The sequence below is a fragment of the Orcinus orca genome, chromosome 6 (genome assembly GCF_937001465.1).
Source record: "Orcinus orca chromosome 6, mOrcOrc1.1, whole genome shotgun sequence".
Taxonomy (NCBI): domain Eukaryota; kingdom Metazoa; phylum Chordata; class Mammalia; order Artiodactyla; family Delphinidae; genus Orcinus; species Orcinus orca.
The window spans coordinates 33,414,003-33,440,184 of NC_064564.1; the positions used below are offsets into that span (position 1 = coordinate 33,414,003).

The window sequence follows — 26,182 nt, forward strand, 5'->3', positions numbered from 1 at the left end:
CTTTGCTGATTCTTTTGTACAGTTTTACTACAATCTTTTACGTGTCAGAGAACGTGATAGTGCCTCAATACAAGTATTTGAGAATTGGGCACTGACTCCTGATTTTAGGGTTTAAAACTTTTCATTAGAAAGGTATCAAATATTCATACTCTTTGTACTCTCATTCACTGAGAAGAATATTAGAGAAATACTGACAAAGTCAGATTTAGGTACATTATAACATAATATCAGAAATGTTATTTATAATAGTAAGAAATCGGAAATGATTGATGAATTCTGCCAAATGAATTGCGAGTCATGTTTTCAAAGGAAAGTTAATGACCTGGGTTAATGGCTCACGGAGCAATAAGTGAAAAGGGCTACACGTAAAAATTATGAAGTATTGCTCTAATTTTGTAAATGTAAAATAGACTTTATATATATGTGTGTGTGTGTAAAAGTGTATAGGTGTGTAAATATTTATAAGCTTAAATATTTATAGATGTGGACATTTCTGTTGGGTTGGCCAAAAAGTGCGTTCGGGTTTTTCCGTAACATCTTACCAAAACACCCAAAAGAACTTTGTGGCCAATCCAATATATATGTAGAGAAGTAAGATAAAGGAAAAATATGCCGTAACACTAACAGCTCTTCCGGTTGGTAGGGCATTTGGGGATTTTTTTTCTTTTTTTCTGTCATTTTCTTTTTTTCTAACTTTTCTACAGTAAATGAGGGGAAATGCGAGTTTTTTTAACTTTGACACGTTTATAGAAATTAAATTATTAAAAATTCAAATAAAGGGCCTGCTGTTGATGATAGTTAGACATGTTTTGAATGGACATATTCTTTTCAGACTTTTATCACAGCCGGGTGTGTTTTGCACATTTAATTCTGCTCTCTGCTTTTCTGGATGGCGCTCTGCAGGTTTCAGAGGAGTTGGCTAGAGTCCTGGAGCCGGGACTGCACTTGCCTGGTCATACCACGTTTCTCTTAGGGTGTGGCCGTATGGCAGTTTTTCCACCTAGGTCTTGTCTAGTGATCTAAACTTGTGCTTCTCAGCAGAGGTGGTTCCTGATTGCGGTGAGCATCTGCCTGAGGTCCCTGGACTTGTTGCTTTGAGGGCTCTAAAGTAGAGTTCAGACTGAATAGCTTGACCAAATATTGAAATGGCCCAAAGAAAGCAGTTTTCAGGCATTCGGGATAGTGCTGAAAACCAAAAAAAACTTCTTTTAAATTCTGAAATGGACTTTCAGAGATTTGGAGGGGCGAAGAAGTAAAACAACGAGAGTTAATTGGGCTTCACAGTGCTTTTAACCATGCCCTCCATGCCGGGTCTCCTTTACCTCTTTCTGGGCTTTGACCTGTATTGGCATCACCTTAACTGTGACCACATACAGCTCACCAGAGAAAGGCAAATACGTTATGCACAGGTCCCATTCCCTGCTTCTAGGAAATAACGGGAGTCAGCACCCAAGCTGTAGCCTGAAGTTTTTGTCCTATGGGATAGTATTCATTTGTGGTTGGAGGGTAGTGAGAGAATTAACACAATTGTACATAATCTGATTCAGGACAAAATAATATGAGCTAAGATTGTTGAGTAATTTTAAAGTATTGAATAGAAATCTTTTCTTTGAACCGCAGTACACACACACACACACGCACACGCGCACACACAAAATAGTACACCATTTTTGCACCATTTCCGTGTACATTCATAAACACTTGCAAGGCGCCAGGGTTGCCAGTCTGCTGTTATTCCCATTTGTGAGGCCTTCTCTCTTGCAGGTTGATGTTGTTTGTACGTCATCATCATCATCTCTATTGACCCATAGAGCTTGACCTTTCATTTCCATGTTCTATTCTACTCTTTGAGGCTTTCCAGGATGAAGACCTCACCAACATTCACTTTCCATTGATTTGGCTCTTTGATTTTTGACAGTTTACTGAGAGGCTTTACATCTTGGAAGAACTTTTCCACAAACATGTTAAAAGAGCAGTTATTTGGAGACTGAAAAAATATGAGTTGTGGGGAAGAATTGCCACCATGTTTCTCTCATGGCAGGTGACTGATTATTCTCCCATGTATCCATTGAACATTAGCCACATCTAAGCTTAAATCGTGGGTGACAAGCTCTGCTCTGGCACAGCTGTGGCAGTTCGGGCACGGAAACACTGGAGTGTCTGGTGGCGGATGGGGTGCTGAGAGGAGCCTGTGTAGCACCTTCCTCATCCCCTTTCTTCAGTCCAGAGAAGTAAATTAATGGGCTTCTACACCTCCCACTTCCTGTTAGAGCTAGAAACCCATTTTAATGTTTCTGTTTTAATAATTAATCCACTGAAGAACCAGCTAAATAGAATTGGCCCATTTTTCAGTGTTGTTGTATCAACTCTGAAGGGCTCCCTGAGAATGAGTCTCGAACATTTCATCATCGAGCCCCCGATTGAGAACCTGTAGCCACCTCATTTGATGTCATTCAATTCGGTTCATGTCTGTACCCTGCTCACCCATTGAGTGCATGTTTCTGTAAGCTTATACTGTTTCTTTGGGGCAGTCTTTTGTTTCTTTTTTTAAAAAATATATAACTTCATTTGTTTTCTAAGAAAACTGTCATGTATAAGTGCCTTTTTTATTCCAAGTTGCATCATTGGGAACCATCACTTTCTGCTCCACCTGCCAAACCAAACAATGTTCATTGCTTTGGGGCATTTTGTACCTAATTATTCATAGTTTGGAGGAAGATAAACGCTCAGGCTCGCTCTTCAGCCTCTGAAACCAGGAGTCTCTTCACAAGCCCTTCAGTTGGCGTAACTACATTTAGGACTTTGGCTTTTTAAGTCTTCTCATTTGTGACGTTTGCCATCATCATACCTGTCACTGCTTCTTCTTCCTTAGAGTCTCAGATCTCAGTGTCTGTTCCATCACCTCTGGGCTTTAGTTCTTTGTCATTGCCATTATGTTTAAAAACTATATCACTGTCGAAGCCCCAGAATGTTGTATCTAAGTACTCTTTTATGCTGGTTACCTCTGTTCCTTTAAAATATTAATCTCCCTTTGAAATTTCAGATACTTTCCCTCTTGGCTCCACCAACTAACCTGGACCTTTATACTCAGTTCTCTATTGGGGTCTCGGAAAACTAAATGTTTGATTCGGATGAGCTGCTCTGATAGAGCACCGTTACCATCATCCAAGTGAGGGTCACCTCCAGATTGGAATTGGTTTCTCTCTTTTCTTTTGCTTTAGTTGTTCTCTGAAAGTTGCTATTTAGTTGAAAGTTAAAGTGATCAGTTGGGGAAGGAAAGAAAGGAGGTAGGGTGAAGCTCAATGTAGGTCCATTATTCACGAACAGAAGAGGGTCGGCGGCTGTCCCCTTGCAGCTGTGCAGCAGTGCGGAGCAAGGTGGGAGCAGGTGCGGGGTGCCTGCTGCGCTCTGCTAAACTGGAAACTGCGTGCTGTGCCCCAGCTTTTTCTGTGACCGACTTCTGGCTTTGGAAATAATCAAGTAACACTTCTTTATCTTTTCATTCTTTCCACTTTTCCCACAGCCTGATTCCTCAGAGGGAAAGAAGGAAAAGGAATGCTTTGCAACAAATGCCCTTCATGGCATTATGGTACTCTCATTGCTCGGCCGCTTTTGCACTCCCTTCTTTTTTTATTGTTTTTCTATTGTTTTTTAATTTTTTGCAGAACTGAACCTTTTTCTGCTCTGCCTCTTCTCTCCTGTTTGTCTTTACTTTATGGTTGATATTGTACTGTCTTTTCCAAAGTATCTGTCATTGAAGAATTATACAAAGTGTATACTTTTTAGCATGTCAATATTTTTATTATGTTGCCTTCCTTGTCTTTGATAACTACATATGGGACACTTAAAAGCCTTCATGGTAAAATCCTTTTTTTTTTCCCCTGTAGTCCCTCCATTTCAAGGACTAAAACAGTCTTGCGTTAAGTAAAAACCTGTGACCAGAACTTGAAGGAAGACTCTAGGAACAGAAAACTACAACGGGACTTTAGCACAATTTATTTGGAAACAAAACAGAATTGCAAAAGCCTTAGCTGCTTTCCACCTAAGAAGTTTATTCAATGAAGAAAATGTCCACTGGAATTTAAATAACTGAATTTAAATACATGAGTTTGGGTACAAGTGAATGACTTGAAGAGGGCCCAACTCTCCTTCTATAGAAATGTCTTTAACAAAAAAAGCTGTTGTAAATTAGTCTCAGGTGTAAATATCAAAGCCCTCTGTTATCAGGAGAGCTGACTAGTCTGTGTGGTGCACGTGTGTCCCTGTGATGGCAATCAGTTTAGCTGCTGGCCTTCAGAAGAATTGAGGGTCTGATGGAGGTTTTTTACTTATTTATTTGCTGTTCACCCTGTGTCAAAATTTATAAAGATAAAACAAGCATTACTGAAATGGTACTTTCTGTAATTTGATACTATTTGGTTTAATCATCTTCACTTTAGTATTTGTAATACTGTTATAATGTTAACTCTGTCAAGTACCCAAGCTGCTTGTCTTCCACCAAAGAGTGCTTTACTAACAAGAATCTGTGAAAACCACATTTGAAGGCTGTTGCATGTTGCGGTACTTTGGTAACCTAAAACTTTCAAGAGAATGTTAATAGTAGCTTTAGAAGACTCAGGAGGAGAAACTGGCTTCAGAGTTGGAAGACTGTTGTTAAGTCATTCGTTTGTCATTTCGGGACTGAAGAATGCCAAGGCTGCCCACTATTTGGTTGCCCAGTCATACAAATTAAAATCATATTTCCTTCCATGCAGGAAAAAACCCCACACTGTTGGTGTTTCCCCTGGAAACAGTGATCCCAAATAATGGTGACTTTTTTAAAAAGTTACTTTGTTAGGGTCTTTCTCTGTAGCATTGTGGATTTTTTTTGTTATGTGAATGACCTAAGGCCATTCACACACCCTTTGGTTTCAGTGACAGTTATTCGTATCTGGATTTCAGTAGTTTGTAAATAAGAAACTCACTGTTGCCTTTGGTTAGGGAATACAACTAATAACTCTTTGCAGAGTGCCTTCTCCCCTCAACCCCAAAGAAACACAGCAGAGTCTGTAAAAACAATCACAAAACAGAATTTATTTGCTGCTAAAAAAAAAAAAAAAGTGGGTCCCAAAAGAAAAAAACATTTGTAATCATCTTGGTTACCTCCATAAGAAGTGAATAGTTTAGTTATTGCTAACCAGTGATTGCCTGTCCTAGTCTGGAGAATGGGGAGATGATACAATATTAAAAGGCAAAATGCCTTCACGTTATAAGATGAATGAATCAGGTCAGTAGGCCATTCCATTTTTAAAAAGCTGCCTTTTTAATACAAATATGAAGAATAAGGAATGGTTGGAATAAACAGATTAAAGTCTGCTAATGCAGAAAGTAATTAGAAGCCGGTGGATCTATTTTGGTATTTACTCTCTTGGAGTAAATTGTAAGGTTGCCTAGTTTTGAGGGGAGATGGAAGATGCCATTGTTTTTGGCCAAACGAGCATTTGTTTGAGGTGCTCCTCATTGGGCACCATGAGGGCCATGCCAGCTTTTTTCTGAGGACTAGACCTCAGAAAAACAGTGTTTTTCTATCCCTGGAAGTTCATAAATATAAAGACCTACTTACCTGAGGGAAGACAGCTCTTCATCAAGCTTTGAGTGGGAGGGGAAACCTTCTGTTTGCTGTGTTGGTCTGGGAGATGATACTAAATATTGAAGCTGTGCCCAGGCATTAAACACTGAATTCTCAGGGCAACTCTTCTTCCCTTTATACTTTGAAAGGCCATCTCCTGCATAAACAATCCCGGTAGTTGTGAAAATCAAACTTCCGTCTGAACCGTTCTTGCTGGTCAGGACAAGTAAACGTGCCGTCACCCTCACAGTGAATAAGCCATTTGGTGTCTCTTGGGCTTCAATGTACCTTTTGTTTTACAAATTGCCTTTTTGTGTGGCTGCTCAAGTGTCCAGCTAGAATTGCTGTCACTGTGGTTCTTTCTAAAAATCCTTGTATTTGACGGGCTCACTGAAATTAGTCATCGCAAACTAGTCATTTGTTAAAGAAGCCTTCCTTGGAAAACACAGTTTGGGATAGTGCTTCAGATGGATCGTATATAGCACGGTGTTAAATGTACTGGGGACATCTAGAATCTAGGAAGTCTCTGCATCTGATTGATGGAAAGTTCTTCCTGCTGTGAATAAAAGTAGACTCTTCCCCCGGCCCCCAACTGAAACTTTAACATACCCAAGAATCTTCTGAGATTCTCATTTTTAATTTGTTATAGAAGATCTTGTTGCTATGGAATATGAAACAGGGCATGTCAGATGGAGAGATTTCTTTAACTTCAGAGCCTTAAATAACTTTGAAAGTACACCAAGACAGTTTCCATTGGAATTAAAATTAGAAATGAATATTTTTAGGTGCCCTTGAAGCTTTCTGGGGACTCAAACTATCAAGAGTTAGGGACGGTCCAAAAGAAGGGTGGTCTGCCAAACTGGGTACCTAGACATATAGACAGACTTCCATTATGTAATGCTACAGAAAAACTAGAAATCCCTCTAACCTGTCGGTGAAGAGGGACGGATCCTGAGCAGTGCCTCACTAAAACAAGCAGCCTTACTTGTCAAGATGTAGCTGCATCTAAGCGGCCCGCCACTCTTCTAGTCTCCAGAATTTTTCTGCTGTGAACTCGATCCTCTGAGCCTGTCCCCCACCCACTTCCTTCCCTGCCCTCCTCCGCCTCTCACAGGGGTGATTTCTACCTCTTGGGCCCTGACAAGATTGAAGGAGTCCCCAAGTGTTCTCATGAGTCCCCAAGTGTCTCCCCTTGGGTGAACTGTTTGGACCATCTGGTGTTCTGGGCCGCGTCATGCCAAGAGCTCCGGGAGCCCTTCCCTTGCTTGACCAGTGGGCCTTGCGTTCCTTTGATGTTTGTCAGAAAGTGGCTGAGCTGCTTCTCTTCATACAGTTTTTAAAGTGATGATTGCATTTTGGAAAGCAGTGCTCATCACAAACAACTTTAAAAACATGTTTTCATTCTTTCCTAGTTCTTTCCCACCGAAACTGTCCTTGTGGGGCTAGCTGCTGCTTTTCCTTTTCTCCTAAATCTGAGTATTCGCCATGTCACTAAGTGGAAATACTACAGATGTGTTTAATTGACTGGACAGTTCACCTAATCTGTGTAGGAAATTACCTCCTTAATTGCCCAGTAGAATTAACTGTCAGCAGATATATTCATCTGATTATATTACTGCAGTTTTATATTAATGATTTGCAGACTTTTATCTAACCTGCACTCATGTATAGATTATTAAAACTTTTAAAATGTGACTGATTAATCAGTATTGGATCAATCATTGTCTTGATTTTTTTTAATTAAAATGTATATTTCTAATCATATTTTATAAAGCTGAGAGAACTAGTTGAATGTTTATTTTCCTGAAGGTATTTTTAAGATAAAGCTTCATAATGGCGTGTAAACTTTGCATATCTATATAGTTTGATACATATTGTCACATTTGTGTATTGTAACTGGTTTTATACGAAATGTTGAATAGTGGAAATTGTATAATTATAATCATGTAATTAAAAGTATTAACCAAACAGCCTTTTGAGTTTTTAATTCACTTATCATTCTGAATCATGGTAGGCAGTATAAAGTGGATGTAACCCTCTGTAGTATTAGTTTGCTAGGACTGCTATATACCAAAATACTGTGATCTGGGAGGCTTCAACAACAGAAATTCATTTTCTTATAGTTCTGGAGGCTGGAAATCCAAGATCAGGGTGTCAGCAGGGTTGGTTTCTTCCGATGCCTCTCTCCTTGGCCTTTTCTCTGTGCCCTCCAGTCCCTGGTGTCCCTCTGTCTGTCCTCCGTTTCTTATAATACGAGTCAGGTTGGATTAGGATCTATCCTAATGACCTCATTTTAACTTAATTACCTCTTTAAAGCCAGTGTCCCCAGATACAGTTAGTTACATTCTGAGGTAGTGGTGGAAGGGCTCCAACTTAAGAATTTGGGGGTATACAGTTTAGTCCATGACATCTTCCCCAGGATAAGACAGTAAGCAAGTGAGGGGGCTCCTGCTAAGAACGCATTCACACACACCCACTAACCAGCTCAGGCATGCAAAGGTTTGACTTTTCTGGAAACTGCTAAGGATAAGACACAAGTAAGTCAGGCCCTTAGAGTCTTGTAGGTTATGTGCACCGTAGCCCCTTCATTTTGCCTGCCAAGGTCAGGATTAAAGTGCTGAGTAAAGGGCAGGACCAGTGCTAGAGCACTTCACATCCCAATGTATAACCCAGGATGGCATCCACAGTGTTAATCACCTGCCTTCCCTGTTGGTCTCTTGCAGGGCGGAATCCTAAAAGACCTAGCTGCCCACACCATCATGCAGAGGTTGTGTCTAGGTTGTAGGAGTCTGTCAAGGAGTGCTGTCCAGTTCCCCCAAGGAACTTAGCTTTGATTTGTGCTAGGATATGAGTTTTCAAAGTACGAAGCAAAGGGATCTGTCTTCTCACCCCTATCCAAACTCCTCCTGCACACCACTACTCGCAAAGAGCGATTTCCAGGCTCTGCAGCGTCTGCCTGCCCCTCTGTGGTTTACCCTGAGACCCGTGCTGAATCGTGTGCCCTCCTGCTGACCCATTGGAGCTCAGTTGGCATGGGCCAAGCAACTCAAGGTACATGAGAGTGTGAAAGGGGCAGGCTTGGCAGCAAGGCTCTGAGGCTTGCAAGGCTCTGGATGAAACCATAGGGCGTGTCTGTTTCTCGTGGGAGCAGCTGTGGCTTCCAGGACTGTGCAGTGTGGGCAACCAGCCTCTGAGACCCCGGCCCTGTAGATTCTTGGTCTCCTTCTCTGTTGTTGACCACTGTCCAGTTTTCATTTACCACGTGGACAATTTGCTAAATCCCTCTGCTTCTGTTTCTCAAGTAAAATGGGAATAAAGAGAATTCCCACCTTAACAGTTATAAGGAGAATTAAATGAGATAATGCAGCATTTGGAAAGTGCTTAAAACAGCATTTGGCACACAGCTTTCAATAAATTAATTTTTTCATACATTTAAGGTAATTTTCTCTAGATAATTAGGTAAAGACCAATTTTTTGATAGCAGATTATGGTCCCTCAGTATCCACTATTTTTGGTACCTGTAGCATAATTCCATGGAAGTATCATGGTGTAAGTTTTTAAAGAGGTCAGACTGTTTCGACTTCTGAGTCTCTTGAGAGTGGTTTGTTCAAGGCAGAGCAGGGGCATAGTTAAGTAGAAAAGGCCCCTTCCTGAGGCCCCACGAGTTTACTTAAATAGCAAGTTGATAATGGAAAGAGCAATTAGCAAGGTGCGTTCTAAAATGAGCTCTGCCACTTATTCTGTGACTTGGGGATCCTTTATCTGCCTCTTGGCCCTCCCTTTGTTCATCCGTAAAATTGGACCAATAAACGCGTAGTGTTTGGATTAAGAGAGACCAAAGTACGCGATTGTGGCATAGTATGGGGCCCGGTGCCAGCGTGGAGCATAACATCCACCACTGCTTTCTCTTCTTCTGCCCGTGGGTCTTCAGTGCAGCTGTGGGTGCATTGGAAAGCCGTGTAGTGGGAGGAATTCTCCACAAATGTGATTTTTACCTTCTCTGCAATATGCCATGACTTCAATAACCGTTCTCTCCCCATTGTTGCCCATGTAGGTAGTTTCCAACCTCTTACCTTTATACCACTGCTTGAATATTCCCATATGTAAATTCTTCCCGGGTGGTGCTGCTTATTTTCTTGGGATAAATTCTTTAAAAAGGCATTTCTAGGTCAGGGATATGCAAAAGTTTATAGCTTTCATTGTACAGTGCATCAAAAAGGAGCTTGGTGTCATTGTTTGGAACACGGATTCTGGACCCAGACTGGGTGTAAACCTTTGCTCTGCTGCTTGTTAGCTGTGTGATTTGGGCCAGAGTGACAATATCTAATATGGTTGTATGAGGATTAAATGATTTGATATTTGCTAATTACTTAGAACAAGCACCTGGTACATACTAAGAGCCATATCTATTATGTTTAATTTAAAAATTAAAATAGTACCTTAATGCTCTTCAAAAGGACTATGATACATTCTGTGCTCCCTCTGTCCCCCATCAGCAGTTGTTGTGACACTGCTGAGCTGGTTCATTAACAGGAGGACACTGGCCCTAGGGCCATGGGTCGTGGTCACCATCACTCCCTGCTATATATTGTCCTACCTTTCAGCTGCCCCATTATTCAGATTCGGGGCATTTTGTCTTCTAAGTGGTTGGCATAGTACGCCCCTATGTTATATATAGTCTCACCATTTTCTCAGCTTATGGGAGAAGCACGTGGACTCTGGGATCCCCTTTCAGATTCCTCTGCAGATAACCCCAACTCCCTCAATGGGGAAGCTGGCCCAGTCCGTGTGCAATGGAGATCCTTCTGCGCTGCCCCTGAAGCATGTCTGGTCTCCTTGCCTTGTCTCTAACTGTGTCTCATTTCTTTGCTAGAAAGTCTGCATGACTTTGACATGCTTCCGGATGACGGGCGCTCTATCCACACTGAGGTGCCCAGGTAAGGAGGCCTCCTGCAGGTCGGGAGCCTGGCCTTGGCCCCTCTGATTCTTAAAATGGCCAAATATCATAGGTTAAATGAGGAGAGCCTTTGGGTGGGAATAGAAAGAGTGGGGGAGGTAGTGAGGTTTGTGCGTCGTTTTACTTGTAGAAAGACAATGGTTTCTCTTCATCGTGGGTTTGCTTCCCTGTGTAAAGCAAGATGATTTTTCAGGCAGACAGTTCTTCCTTGTGTAGGACTCCAGAGAATGCAGCCAGTCTGGCATTCCTTGCAAACCTACCCCCCACCAACCTACTCAATGCCAGTCATGTCCCAGCTGTTGAGTAATCCAACCCCCCGCCCCCCCCCCCCCCCACCAGCATAGTTTCAGCCACCCTCAGGAGGCAGTGCTGCCCCCGGTTGGGAACTGCTGATTAGGTTCACAGTTTTACTTGTGATGTCACAGAAACAGCAGCAGATGCTCTTGGGACCCTGTAAAGTGAATATGGTTCTCCTGCCTCGTTCTGCTCTGGCCCAAGCCCCAGCTGGCAGAGGAAGGGGTCGGAGAAAAGGTTTCATCTGTATAGGAGGCAGCAGAGGCTAACCCTGGGTATAGGGCTCACGAGTATTCATGAGACTGGGGGACCCTGAGATTTTAGGCGGGGCCTTCCTGCCTGGCCCTGGCTTATCAGTGTAGCAGCCGTGGGGAGGTTGCCCATCCTGTTGTCTCCATCCCTGTGACGGGTCTGTTGTGACAGCTGGACAACACACGGAGTACCCTAGGCAGACCAGTGATTGGCACGTCCTTAAGCTGCAGCTGAGCGTTCCCTCCACATTGGCAGGACAGGCGTGAGGGCAGGGAGCGTGATGGCTGCTGGCCACCCTAGCTCACTCCTGCTGTTGAGCCGTTCTCTCTGGCCAGCCCCAGATTTGCCTTGCGGTTAACCAGGGAGTTTAGAGGATGAACCCTGGGGTCTTTTCTCCAGACAGCATAATAAACTAGTAACCCCCCTAAGACAGGTTCTGGTGTTGTAAGTCCAACTCTGTGTGTCTCCCACCTTTTCCAGCGATGGTTGGATGTCCTGGGCTGTAACCTTTCTAGACCGACTTTTAATCTGGCTCGGGATCCGCAGGGACTAGATCTTCAGCGGTTTCTCCTGGACACCACAGCGCTCACCATCAGAGATGTTCTCAAGGTGCAGTTTAAACCTGTTTCCTCAGGCCCGTGCCTCAGCCACAGCAAAGGAGTTTTTGCCTCGTTCTTCCACTGGGTTTGGAGATTTCAGCCCAAAGCCAGAGCTGGGACTTCCTGTAGGTGACCTGGGGGGAGGACTGGGTTGGGGACATGACCAGGCTGGCACCCCCTCTGGTAGTGGTGCAATCCCGAGTCCAGGTCAACAGCATTCCTTGAACTTTCTTACGTTAGAGGTCCTTGTGACTATCTGATGGGAGTTGGTCCCTATGGCCCCCCCCAAAAGCAAAATTTTGGAGACTTCATAGACAGGCCCTCCATGGCATCACAGCATCCAGAGGTGCTGTTCACACAGGTGCAGTGTGAAGGGTGCCCCCTAGACGTGTGCCATGAAGGAGCCTATTCACCAGTCATCCCAACGCCCCCTTCTGGGCCTTCAGGATCCTCGGTGAAAACCCCTGAAGGATGTCTTTCCACCCTGGTCACAGGACCCTGGGTTGCCACTTCCTTCGCTGGGCCACCTGGGCTCTGCCTTTCTCCTGCTTCCGTTCTACCCACCGTCCTCTCCCTCTTACTGAACACTTCTCTGGCGTCCCCGCTCACTTCCACTCTCACTTCCCCTCACCACCAGAACAGGTAGGTTCTGATCATTTTGCATTGCCAAGAATGTAGGCCTCACCTCAGGTACTTTAAGTTTTCCTCCCTGTTGCTCTAATGCTGCTCCTATCTGAGCAGGTGCGTGAAGTGCAGACCAGAGCCCCCAGCACAGTTATGCGGGTGGTTCATCAAGGTGAGTGAGGTCCCCGGGGGCTGGGCAGTGCACACCTCTCTGGAGGTATCCTCGATGCCTCTGGCAGGGTGGCTGTTCTCGAGAAAATAGTTTTCCTATTTTCTGAGAACATTTGAGAACTCTCAGAGCCCCCTGAGGGACTTATGTGTAAGTTGATGCCACTCCATTCTCATGACAGGCGTTTCCCAACTCATATATGACTGTGCTTCCAAGTCAGTCTTCTGAAATGGGGCCACATTTTGCGAAGAAACAAGGCAGCTGGTGCTCTCCCCACACTATGGGGCCACTTTTGCCCGTGGTAAAGCTGCGATGGGTTAGAGAACCTTTGTGGTTTGGTTGGGGAAAGTCCTATTGCCTTGGAGTCATGGGAAACCCATGGCCAAGGAAAAGGCTTTCCCAGAGCAGCAGGAGATGGGCAGAGGCCGCCTGGGCCAGCGGAGGCCCCTGGAGTGCTTCGGACCTCAGGCTCCATGAGGCCCCTGGGAGAGCCCAGCTTCTGCTCCTGTCTCCACCAGCGCCTTGCCGGCAGCCTTGAACCTGGTCTCTGGCCTCTCAAGTCTTGGCATCTCCACCTGTGCAGGAGACCTAATAAAGCTTTCTAAGAGCACTGCAAATGTTTTCCGGAGAACGTGTCACAGTGTGGCATTGCCCTGAGCACCACCTCACCACAGGGAGTGGCTAAGCACGGCAGCACACAGCCCCATGTGGTCCTTCGGGCCCCCACAGAGGTCCATGTGTCCTCTGGCCTTTCCCTGTCTCTCTCGGAAGCTTTGTCAGAGGGACTAATCAATTAACTGGAAATTTCAGGAGTGTGTAGAAAGAACACAGCTTGGGCACCGAATCATCTTCTCACCCCATCCCTGCCCAAACACTAGCTAGGGAGCAAGGAAGACGAATGTCCCTTCCTGTTCCCTGACTGAAAAGTGATGAGACAATTACAGACCAGCACATAGCAGTTGCTCAAGAAATGCTTGTTTCCTCAGGTTACCCAGGCTCTGCAAAGAGGGTGGAGGGGGATCCTTCAGACTTAAAGGCCATTCAGGCGAAGGGCAGAGCCGTATTGTTAGGGCTGCATCCTTGGGCCGTGCTTCCTCTAAGTCAGGAGAGCGGCTCCTTTCAGAAGGAGGGGAGGCTGTGATGGGCATGGTCGCGTGGACAGGCTTCTGGAGTTGGCTCCTTGCTTAGGTGGTGGTTACAACAAAGTTTTTGCACTTTTATCCGTGTTGTATTTTACAATAAAGATTTCTTTATTTTCTGCTTTTTTCCTTCCTCATTCTCCTTACTGCGTAAATACAGAGAGCCAGGCAGAGCCTTACACTTGGGACACGTTGTGGGCAGTGGTGCCGGCAACCCAAGTACCCGACTTCAGGCCGATGTCGGGAGGATGTGGAGGTGAGGAGGGCAGGACCCTGCAAACTGTTCAGCGTGTGATCCCCATGGAGGCTGAGGGTGGCAGCAGCAGCAGCAGTGAAAGGGAAGTGGGCAGATTTTTTTCTCAAAGTGAACCTCTGCTTGTCCTGCTGGGTCATGCTCTGCTGAGAGGGAGGGCAGCGTGGCTGTCTCCTGAATAGCTTAGAAGATGGTAGTTGTTTTCACTTTGAGGGCTGCCCTTTCCCAGCTTCTGAGACCCGGGTCCTGCTGCTCCGTAGGCCTTGCCAACACCACACATGGTGTGGTTCCAAAGGAGAAACAATGCCTTCACCTATGAAACACCTATGCCCTGGGCTGGCACGGAGGAGCGAGGGAACAGAGAAGGAAAGGACCTCAACTAGAAACCAGCACTAGAAAACGGGGTGCTTGCTGCGGCTTCTGTGGTTCTGAGGAGCCTGCCTTGCACGGGATGAAGATGTCAAATGCTTATCAGTAACATTAGGCTAAGGATGTACTTTTCAAAGTAGCCTGGCCAGACGTTCAAACCATCCAGTGCAAGGTTCCCAGCCAGGAGCAGCTTCTGCAGTGAGTCCGCCTCTTCCCAGACCCTGTCAGCTGTGTGACTTAGGTTTTCATTCCAGTCGAAGCAGGGCACCAAAACCTGTCAGGGGTCACACCTCCTCCTACTGATGCAGGTCCTGGGACCAGCTCATCCTCAGGAGCCCCGGCAGGGAGCGCCTGTATCAGAAGGGATCCAAGTCAGGCTTGGGGCTGGTACACCTGCCCTTGGAATTCAAACATGCTTGACCTCCCACTTTCCAAGAGAGTCTGTTAGGCTCACACGTTTTCTTTAATGGGGTTAGTTTGCTTAGTATTAAGGTTACCAGCCAGAAACGTGTCCTGCCTCATGACAACACGTCTACACCCAAGCACCTCAAAGGAGTCTCGCAAGGCACTGTCACGTGGAAGGCTCTGCCTTGTATATAGGTCCGAATACACAATCCTGCCTCCTGAGTTTCCCTACAGCACATCATGGATTTCCCCTGCCCTTTGCTTCTGCTCTGTCTTCTCTGGGGCCGGACTGTGGACAACCACATGACAAAAGCCTGACATTCATCTGCCCCACCAGATTGGCAAGAGGTAGTCCTGGTGAGCAAATGAAGACCTCTAGCGGGCTCAGAAACCGTCCCCTATTCCCCCAAACTTTTTCTGACCACAAGACCCGAGACTGCTCCGTGGTACAGGCATCCTCAATGTGTTTGGGAAGGATGCAGTGTTTGCAAATACATTAAATCCAGCGCAATGGGCTTTTCCATTGTTATTCACAACACTAAAGGGGATCTTCTTGAGAAGGATCTGTTTTGCCCATCTTCAAAGCCAGGGCAAGGCAAAAGGACTTAATGTGACACAGCTCAAGCCTGACGAGCAGTGACACATCTTCACGCTGCACCCGCTGATTATCACGGCTGAACACGACATGCACTCTCACAAGACTTCTCAGGTCATGTACTCACGTTCACTGTGTCTTTTCCAGGGAGAGGGAGTCAAATGATTACCTTAGTACTCAGATTAATAACAAGAATCCAGAAGTAGGCTGTCAACCACAGGGAAGGTCCTTAACTGGCTTAACGTGGCCGAGGGTTCAGTGCTGATTATTCAACAAAATATGAAATGACTCTTTCCGCTGTGGCCTTTTCCCACATTGTTCTCTCTTGACCTGGGTGTCACCAAAAGGATTCAGCTCTCTATACACAGACGAGGGAATACCAACCTTTATTTACACTTGGGTTCAAGTTCAGAACTGCCATCTTAGTATAGCAAGGCAAAAAAAAGCACAGATTCTGAGACCAAGGTTCAGATTCCCACATAAGCATATTAACCGTGTGACAACCAGCAAATGTTACCCAGTTTCTTCAGTAAAGTGGGAAGAGTGTCACCCCAGCTTCCAGCGGCCGTTACAGCTGCCCCAGCTGCCACCCTGGGCACCACCCTGCAGGCAGCTGGGCTGAGAGAACATGGGCCTCCAGGTCTCGGCCCTGCTGGTTAGGGTGGGACTCGGGGAGCTATTGAACCTCTGAGGAAGCCCCTAACCCCGAAATTCTCCAAAGGCAAGAAATAGGAACTCGAACTGGTGCAAGGGCTAAGTGAGAAAAACTAAACATAGGTGTTCAATAAATATTAGTTATTTATAAGTCTTGCCCAGGACAGGGATGGAGGGCCTCTGTCACAGGTGTTGAATTCTGACGCTAGCTCTGAGGGAGAAAAGCATGGGGTGGTAAGTTGCAACACTCTTGCCTGGACCCCTTTTCATTTGATTGGTGGGATAAATAACATTATTTAAAAAATCACTTACTTCATACTCATCCTAAAACCCACCCAAACACTATATATGCACATTTATACTAAGCGCGCGCGTGTGTGTGTGTACATACACGCAGAAACCACGAGGTAGTTGGGATCACCGTGAAAACATCAATACTTCCCCTAATTCTCCGCCGCAGAGTGGCAACCAGTGATTGCGCGATAGCTACGTAAAATTATTGGTTAAATGAAAGCCAAAAACTTCCAGGAGAATATAACATTTACAAGTAAATAGTAAATACAACTGTATTTTAATTTCTTGGTCTCGGAAAACTAGGCTGTGACCGCTTTAAATTAATGGTCCAAGTTATATGTATTTCCTTTAATACAGAAGGGACATAGCCTTCCGGTATCTATACAACTTACTAAGTAGCCTCAATAGATTCTATTTTACAACTTGCTTTACTCTCCATGCTTTTGTGGAAGATTCAATACAATCTCTATGTACATATTTTAAACATTATTTCTGAACTACATTTGGAATTCCTTAAATAAAAAAATAATCACCATTCTCCACCTTCTCGGGAAAGTGCCAGACTAACGCCTGACCAGCACTGCTGCTCTCTAGCATCTGGAGAAATCCTTATTCCCACACCACCCCCAGGCCAAAAAAGTGCAATGAATTCAAACTACATGGGAAAAAGCAACATCTATTGTTCTTATCTTCCCCACAGCAAGAAAAGTCTCTTTATAGGTATGCCAGTGCTGCTTTAATTTGCCAGGGAAATAGGGCTCTCTCAAGCCAGAGCAGGAAAATCTTCAGGGTCATCTGGGTTTGGAGCAACATCTTGTGTCTGAAAAAGAAAAGTTTTGAAAGCAACTGTCACTTCACCCATTCCCACCTGGGTGCAGAGCTGTGTGAAACACGGTGCCCACTGTCCCTCAGGGGAGGAGCTAATGGGGTAGGGATAGCGGCCCAAACATCGAGGGAGAGAGGGTCGCAGTGGGAAGAGAAGAGTGGCAGGGTCACTCTGAGTGAGGCCCTGCTCTGAGCTGCAGCCAAGTGCTGCGCAGACCCCGAAGAGGGGACATGGAAGGGTGCCTCTCCCTCCTCTGACCCGCTCCCGTCCCTGTTGCAGAACGGCTGGCAGTGCCTACTGGCCACCCCCGGCCCTCCCTCCCACAGATCCTTACTGATCTTACAGATCCTTCCTTCATCCAATAAATATGGAGGATATTTATTGGATAAATTTGCTCCATGTAGCAAAAAAAAAATTTGCTACATGGAGATATAAGGATGATTAAAGACAGTCCTGCCCTCGGGGAGCTCACAAAGTTGGGGGAGAAACATACTGGTAAGTTCAGTCACAGATGGCCTGGGAATGGGGGCCCACAGTCAGGGCATCCAATGCAATTTGGTGGCCAAGTACACATCACAGTCAAGTAATGTTTTCTAGAAGAGAAGGTTCTCCCAGAGATAAGCCTCAATGAATGAGCAAAAAGAACAGAATCCCGCAACAATGCGAGCGTGAAGGCTGTTAGAAGCTGGAAGAGCCCAGGTGGGTGGCAGGTTCGAGGACCGGGTCACCACACTGCACACGCGGTGGCAGAGCTGTGCTATGGGAAAGGAGTGGATGTATATTTTCTATTCCCAGAATAGTTCCTTTTTCCAACATGGCCTCAAATGTGCCCAGAAAAAACAATGTTGTGTTTTTGCTCTTGTTTAAGTATAACAGACTAGTTTCTCCTCCCAGGGGCTGCTCCCTGGAGTAAGGGAGTCAGGCAGCAAAAGGAACATTTCCCAGACCAGCCACGGAGAAGGGGCTGCTCCTCTTCCATCGTCACAAGGGCGGCACGGGGGCCTGTGCTGGCCACCGGGCCTTGTGCCCAACTCCCACTCAACAGGTGTTTGTTCAAAAAACATTTATGAAGCACCTACTACAGCTTACATTGCGCTAGGCACTGGGGAAACCATCATGTCCCCTGGAGACAGCAGACACTGATCAGCAACTGCACCAGCGAGAATACAATTACAAATGCAGATGGTGCTTCAAAGAAAATAAGGACTCTGACCTGGTCTGGAAGACTTCTCTGAGAAAGGGAGGTTGGAGGATCTATTCTAGGTAAACAGGCAAAGGGGTGGGAGAAGGGCCAGCAGGTGCAAAGGCCCCGTGGGGTAAGGAACATGCTTGTCTGTTCTAGAAGTAGAGCAGTGTTGGCTGAAGAGTGGGAAAGAATGGTTTGAAGTGAAAAGGTGGCCTTGAAGCTGTAGGAAGGATTTTGTCTACCCTGAAAGCATCAGGGCCCAGGGCAGATGATCAGACCATGGTAAGCAACCGTCAGTTGATCTAATTCAATCCCAAGCCTGGGGATCTTATCTGATGCAGATGTGTGAATTTTTCTCCAGCTCTGAACGTGCATTCATGGCAGACATCGAACTTCCCTGGAGACCCTGGAGGCCAGGGCTACACAATGGTCTGTATCCAACTGATGTCCATCATGCTACCATGACCGTTCCAAACACTCCAACATCAGACCCACACTAGACAGAGGAGGAAGAACCTCCTCTGTCTAGACGAGGCAGAACCTGATGATCTTCCAAAATTAGACTATGTAGGCCCAGGGCATCTTCATCCTCTCACTTCAGAAGACCATCAGGGTTTAGAATATAAACACTGGGCTTCCCTGGTGGTGCAGTGGTTGAGAGTCCGCCTGCCGATGCAGGGGACACGGGTTCGTGCCCCGGTCCGGGAAGATCCCACATGCTGCAGAGCGGCTAGGCCCGTGAGCCATGGCCGCTGAGCCTGCGCGTCCGGAGCCTGTGCTCCGCGGCGGGAGAGGCCACAACAGTGAGAGGCCCACGCACCATAAAAAAAAAAATAGAATATAAACACTTACCACCACTTCTGCTCTGGGTCCATAGTTTTCTGCCCTTCTGATCCTTCCCCGGCCTCCCCGTGTGCCACCTCTGGCTCCGCGCCCGGGACGAGGGAGGTTACCAAAATTAATCTCCAGCTGGGATGTGATGTCATTGGCCGCTTTCCGGAAAACGTGGGCATCATCCTCATAGTCATCCTTTACCAACTGAAACACAGTTACAGCATCAAACACAGAACATACACATGGCCGTCTCCATGGACACTCACTGGGCCGGGCTCTGGGCAGGGGAAGATGCTGCTGCTCTGCTTCCAGCCAGGTGGGTTCTGCACATTTTTGAAGCCACACGTTCTCATACTCACAGTCCTTCTTTTTTGAATTGGAGTATAGTTGATTTACAATGCTGTGTTAGTTTCTGCTGTAACAGCAAAGTCAGTCAGCTATACATATACATATATCCACTATTTTTTTAGACTCTATTCCCAATGGGTCTTCACAGAGTATCGAACAGAGTTCCCTGTGCTACAAGGTAGGTTCTTATTAGTTGTCCATTTTATACATAGTAGTGTCTCACAGTCTTAATTCAAACATTTTTGAACTTACCGTTACTTCAAGTGAGACCAAATTTCTATCAGTTTAGTAGGTTAAGATGTAAGATTTGACATGACTAACAGTAATCATTTAAATGTTTTATATCGAATAAGTGTATTTTGCTGAGATTGAAAAGTTTTAGTTTCTGCCTTTTGTTTTATTTCTTCACAAATGCTACTCTGATAAATAAGGAAAATCACCTTCCTAGAATAGAGTTTGATGGAGAAACTTCTTTCAACATGGGTGCTGACTGTACAAATACCGTATGTTAAAAACTGGATGATATACAATAAACAACTCTGACTCAAAATATATGGAAAGGATAGAACAACAGTATGATTTATCTGAGGGTTGCTACCAAGGCTGCATAAAGAACTCAAGCTGCTTTTCAAGAACTGCTCTAGTTCAAATTCTTTGAGAAAGTACATTTTACTGTAAGAGGTCAAATAAGTTCTACCTCTTGTTAAAAGAACACTGTATTAAATAAAACTCCTTCAAATTTGATTTGGCTTCAATTCCTAACCATGAATGAAACAAAGAAGAACTCTCACTTTTAAGTAAAATATAAACCTACAGAAAATATGCCAGTGATCGTAGATGAGGCTCTCCCAAGTGCTGTAAGGTTAAACATCCCTACAGCTTGTCCAGAAAATGGAATCAAATTTCCCTGAGCACATCAGTCCCTTTTGGCCATACGTTCATTTCAGGTTTCACATTTAACACTTGTGTCCCCTTCGAAGTTTCAGATTAAAATAAATCAAAGGCCTTAGATGGGCTCTCAAAGCTAAAAAGATGAAGGAAAGAACAATTCAGGAACAATGGCACTCTGGCAACAAGATAAACACAAAAAATATAAGAGGCAAAATGATAACTACGGCCTGGTTTAGAAAACAACTGGCTGTCAGTGTGCCTCAGCAGAGACACGGCAGCCTTCCCGGTAAGAAGGGGCAACTTGCAATGGAAGCAAAGTGAGCGAATAGTCAGGCCAAGGTGCTTTAAGGTCCCAGCTCTCTTCATAGGCTACTGTTTGGTCTGAACCTTGCAAAGAACAGAGCTCCATGCAAACAAGAGGTGTTATTCTAATGCTTTTGTCTCTTAGGGTACTCAGAACAAAGTAAGTGACACCAATCACTTCCGGGACTAGTGATTTGGCTTCTGTTGCTTTAAGAAAAATTCCTGGCTAAAATCGTCAACGCCACAAGATTAATAAGTACCAAAGATGTGTGCTTTACTGAGACCAAGCTCGATGACTCAGCAGCTAACACAGTTGCTTCAAAGATTCCAGGAGACCTCTCTCTGGAGCCAGGGAGGATGAATCTGGTGTGGATTAAGGAAGAGCAGCTTCTATTTTTACCTAACATGTCAGCTGCACATTTCAAATCCTGACAGCACAATTGTTTTAGGCAAAGCTTTATTTACAGTGCCCCAGAACAAAAAAGAAGAAAATGGATAGAAAAAAAAAAACAACAACTAGCTGATGGACTTGTAAAAAGGCCTCACTCGTATGTGTACAAAAAGCCATTTCTAGTGGAAAAGCTAAAAACTTATTAGACTCGGGCTTCCCTGGTGGCGCAGTAGTTGAGAGTCCGCCTGCCCACACAGGGGACACGGGTTCGTGCCCTGGTCCAGGAAGATCCCACATGCCGCGGAGCGGCTAGGCCCGTGAGCCATGGCCGCTGAGCCTGCGCGTCCGGAGCCTGTGCTCCGCAACGGGAGAGGCCACAACAGTGAGAGACCCGCGTACCGCCAAAAAAAAAAAAAAAAAACCAAAACGTACTAGACTCCAAGAGCTTGGACTGACTGAAACAGGAGTTACGAGGGGATCCTGTATCATAAATGACCCCCTAGGGAAACTATTCATTCAAAGAATATAACTAACCGAAGTGTAAATGGGAACACAGACAAATCTACATAGTACAAAACTCCTGAGTTTCAAATGGAAAATCAGTGAATATCCAGCAGACAGGAAGGGTGCTCACTACCGTCATCGACACAGAGACTGGTATCAAGATAAATAGCTGTGACGGAATGAAACAAACTCTAAAGTTTAAAATTAGAATGATTCAGTGTACCCTTCCTTAAGTTCAGCAGCTTAAATAGAATGGGATTAAATAACTCTCTGACCAGCCTTATCAATATCTGCTGGAAGATACTTTCAAAGCTGAAGCTGCCAATGAAGAGCTGAACATAAACCTTGTAAAATCAGGACCACAAAAGACAGAGGAACGCACAAGCAGTTCCAACAGGATAGCTGGCCACAGCAGCAGTGCCCGACGGTGCTGCCAGGTGCTTCAGGGCTCCTCTGCTGAGTTTCTGCAGAGGGAGCAAAGCTGCTACAATAACACAGAAAAGGCTTCACCCAACCCTGACCAGTTAAAGATGATCAACTAGTTCCAACTAAATGCTCTTATTAAGAATTAGAACTGTGAAAAAAACCCCACTGAATCACTTTGCTATACCCCTGAAACTAATAAAATATTGTAAATCAACTATACTTAAACTTAAAAAAAAAACAAAAGAATTAGAACTGAAGGTAATCTAATCACGAAAATGCAGAGTAGTTATCCTCTGAAATGGATTCAGGAAACATTCTGTACCTCTCTTCTGACACAAAATTGACATGCAGCTAAAACATACAGCATGTGCACAGTCTTTGCACAGTTCTGGAGGGAGCAGAAAGTGCACTGTCACTATAACTGCTTTGGATTAAGTATTAATAGGTCAATTCTTTTTCAATTTTTTTCGTAATAAACAATAAAAATACAGTAAAATTAGGCACACATAATCTCTGATTACTCTTAGGTTGAAACTAGAATGTCAACTACTAATGTTCCATTTTTAAAATAGAAGTGGAAAAGCCCATTTCGTTTCCAATAAGGTAACAGTGAAGATTACCTCTAGAAACAAAACATCATGCTTACATCATCTCTATATTTAGACTTGTGTATCACCACTGCTTTGGAAGGGACAGTGGACTCAGGTTTCCGGATGTTAAATTCAGGCTTTGGTCTGGTCTGTTCTTGAAGATTTTTCCACTCATCTAGGGTCATCTCTTGAACTTGAGTTTCTTCTTCTACCTCCAACTCAGGAACTCTATAAAGAAGTATAATCATAAAGAATTATTTCTGATAGGTCTGAAATGTCTACTTTCTCAAAGAGAAAGTCATAACCATTAGTTTAACGTACTTTCATGGTTCTGTATCTTAAATTTAAATAAGGTAAGAAAATCTTTGAACCATAAGCTTCTTTATTTTATTTTCATCATTTTATGCCACCATTGCCAACTGAAGGTAATTCCTGTCTGTGTTCAAAGCAGTCTTTGAAAAATGGGAGCATCACCATCCCAATGACATTAATATTACACTTCACCACCAGGCACTCCCTTCCCCTATGACATTACACACAAAATGAGATAGGCAATTGTAGAAACAAATGGGAGAAGTAACAGACAAAACACATATAAGGAAACCATGAACAGAGGCTATAAACAATGGGTCACAAATATGTACTTTTGTAAATATCCTCCTTAAATTCATGAATTCTTAAAACAGAAGACAGACATATAGAACAATGGAATAGAATTCAAAGTCCAGAAATAAGCCCTCACATTTATGAGCAATTAATTTTTTTGATCAGGGTGCCAAAGACCATTCTTTTGCACTTGGATATTTAGTTTTCCCAGCCCCGTTTGTTGAAAAGACTGTTCTTTCTCCTTTGAATTAAGTTGGACTTCTCACACCATAAATATAAGAGCTAAAAGTATAAAACTCTTAGAAGAAAACAGAGGCATAAACCTTGGATTAAGCAATGGTATCTTACATATGACATCAAAAGCACAAGCAACAAAAGAAAAAGTAAATAAACTGGACATCACCAAAACTGAAAATTTTTGTGCTGCAAAAGGACACCATCAAGAAAGTGAAGAGACAACTCGTAGAATGAGAGAAAATATTTGCAAATCATATATATATCTAATAAGAGACTTAGATCTAGAATACATAAAGGACTCATAACTCAAAAAACTAAATGATGCAACTAAAAAATGTGCATTTGTCAAAACAATGAATGTACACTTATTTTTGTACATTTCACAATAAATAAATTTTATATCAGTTTAGGTGGTGGGTACAGGTGTTCACTGTAAAATTCTTTAAACTTGGCTGTGTTTGAAATTTTTCATAATAAAATGCTGGAAAAATACTTATATTAAAACATATCCCAAACATACATTGGCAAAAATATAAAAAGACAGTAAATTTTGTAATGCCAAATACTGGAAACAACCCAAAATCATCTGGAGAGGAATTTGTTGGAAAAATTATGTATATCAAATATGAATATTAAGCAGCTAAAAAGAAATGAGAAATACATAAATTGCTGTGGAGCACCTCCTGGATATACTGATGAAAAAGCAAGGTGGGGTGTCTGTCACCATTCACCCAAGAAACAAGGAGACACACAAATATATATACATATAGGTTTAAAAAAAATCATAGTATAAACCAGGGAAAGAACAGGGATAGCAGCTATTTGGAAAATATCATGTTTTAACAGATTGTACTTTGGAAACATTTAAATATTTTACATAAATAAATAAATCTATAAAACAGATTTAAATTAAAATTCAATCTCTAAAATTTGGAAGCAAAATTAATCAAATTAGCCTAATTGTTTATCAAGTTGGTGATAAAAGCATCAGAAAAAAGCTATTTAAAGTGCCTTTAAATACAAATTTATAATTATTCATCTCTCTGTATATAACTTTTTAATAATCATATTATTGGAGGTAGTGTTGGTAATAGTATTTGTTACTGTCGTGTGTGCAGCAAATGAGTAATAGTATGATGTTATTGACAACTGGGATTTTCAGCATGGAAGAAAAAGAGAAACAAACTTAAAAAAGTTTAGCTAAAAATTTTGTACTCCTAAATTTCAAATGGAAATATTGAATGAACTCATAATATATTTTAGCTTAAAAATGTGTGTGTGTGTGTGTGTGTGTGTGTGTGTGTGTGTGTGTGTATTCCTCAGCTCTGTCCACTTAAATGTCCTAGAAACAGTTAAGAACCTAGTAGCAGTAAGTAACCCTAGTGCCTAGACTATGGTCTCTAAATACCATATTCTATTTTCTTTTAATTTATTTTACTGAAGTACAGTTGATTTATACTGTACAGCAAAGTGATTCAGTTATACATAGATATACATTCTTTTTCATATTCTTTTCCATTATGGTTTATTACAGAATATTGAGTAGAGTTCCCTGTGCTATACAACAGTAGGACCTTGTTTATCCATTCTATGTAAAATAGTTTGTATCTACTAATCCCAAACTCCCAATCCATCCTTCCCCGACATCCACTTCACCTTGGCAAACACAAGTCTGTTCTCTATGTCTGTGAGTCTGTTTCTGTTTCATAGATAAGTTTATTTATGTCATATTTTAGACTCCACATATAAGTGATATCATATGGTTCTAAATACCATATTCTATTAAAGGACTCTGGCTCCCTGGAAAAATGACTCAGTATGAGACGTGAAGTATAGATGATGAGTCTGAAACATGTCTTACCAGAAAGCAAGGAAGCTATCAAAGACCACTGAATGTGTGTAAAAAGGATCAAGAATCAACTTGAAGAGGCCCCCTTCAGTCAAAAAATGGATCAGTTTAAGCACCAATAAGCATAAAAACTCAGTGTATTGAAACACATCAGATATGTTTAAATCTCTAAGTTCACAAGGACACTTAAAAAAAGTCACTGGCACCTTTGAAGGATATGAGGGAACCAACTCATTATTCTGAAAATGAGTAAATTAAAAGTAAAACACGCCTTTTATGCATCCTTCATTTCCTAAACAAACTTACACTCAGTTTAATCAACTAGTTCTAGGTAAGCTTTTCTTTACAGATCATCCCAGCTACTTAACTGAAGAAAGAATGATAATTAGACTATCACTAATTTGCAGCCCTAATGAATTAATGGATAAAGGCAATGATAATCAGCAGCCTTCCATAACCTATGAAACAATCTTGCCAAAAAGTTGAACCTGAATTTAATCAAACCTCTGCCTCTCATTATTAATATTCAGGAAATTTTTTTAAAAATATGAAGAACAGAGAAACATGTTGGACTACTCTACAATGCCATGCTGGGACTGGCTTGCACCAAGTCGTAACAGCCAATTGTTAAATTCTCAGGAATTTTGCGAGTTGGCTGTGAAATACAGTTGTTAAAAATTAAATTATAGAAACACATAATTAAATGTTAAAACATGTTTAAATGTTAAAACAAAGGTAATAAATCCTCACAACTCATCATTCCCTAATTATTTCACTACATTTTGCCTTTTCCTATGCACTTGAAGTTATTTATCTCTATTTTATGTGTAGAGTGGATATACTATGCAACGATGTACTACCGCACATCTTTTCCCACTCTGTGTTCAATGATGTTGCTTTGGTGGTTTTAAATCAGCCATGGTAGGAATATTTACACCACAGAAACTAGCAAGTGCAATAGATCCAGGCTTTTTCATGC

At 43.2% G+C, this 26,182-nt stretch overlaps 2 protein-coding genes across 12 annotated transcripts in view; one reads left to right on the top strand and one right to left on the bottom strand.

Moving 5' to 3' along the window:
- CDC14B (cell division cycle 14B) overlaps window positions 1–13,755 on the top strand; it is a 107,702-nt gene extending 93,947 nt beyond the window's left edge. For 5 of the 11 annotated variants that reach the window (XM_049711516.1, XM_033411414.2, XM_004283023.4 and 2 more), the window contains one exon: window positions 3,888–7,578. In XM_049711516.1, the coding sequence (XP_049567473.1) occupies window positions 3,888–3,924 (37 nt within the window). In that variant the 3' untranslated portion in view covers window positions 3,925–7,578. Of the gene's footprint in view, window positions 1–3,523; window positions 7,579–10,485; window positions 10,546–11,591 lie in introns of those variants that run through there. The other 6 variants (XM_049711515.1, XM_033411411.2, XM_033411412.2 and 3 more) reach the window with 3 other exon arrangements.
- A 1,876-nt stretch (window positions 13,756–15,631) lies between these two features.
- The window catches only part of HABP4 (hyaluronan binding protein 4), a 36,736-nt gene continuing 26,185 nt past the window's right edge, over window positions 15,632–26,182 (bottom strand). Inside the window, exons 6-8 of the mRNA XM_004283027.4 lie at window positions 22,568–22,739; window positions 19,077–19,262; window positions 15,632–17,032 (exon numbers count right to left, since the gene is read on the bottom strand). Coding sequence (XP_004283075.1) covers window positions 16,976–17,032; window positions 19,077–19,262; window positions 22,568–22,739 — 415 coding nt within the window. The 3' untranslated portion in view covers window positions 15,632–16,975. The remainder of the gene's footprint in view (window positions 17,033–19,076; window positions 19,263–22,567; window positions 22,740–26,182) is intronic.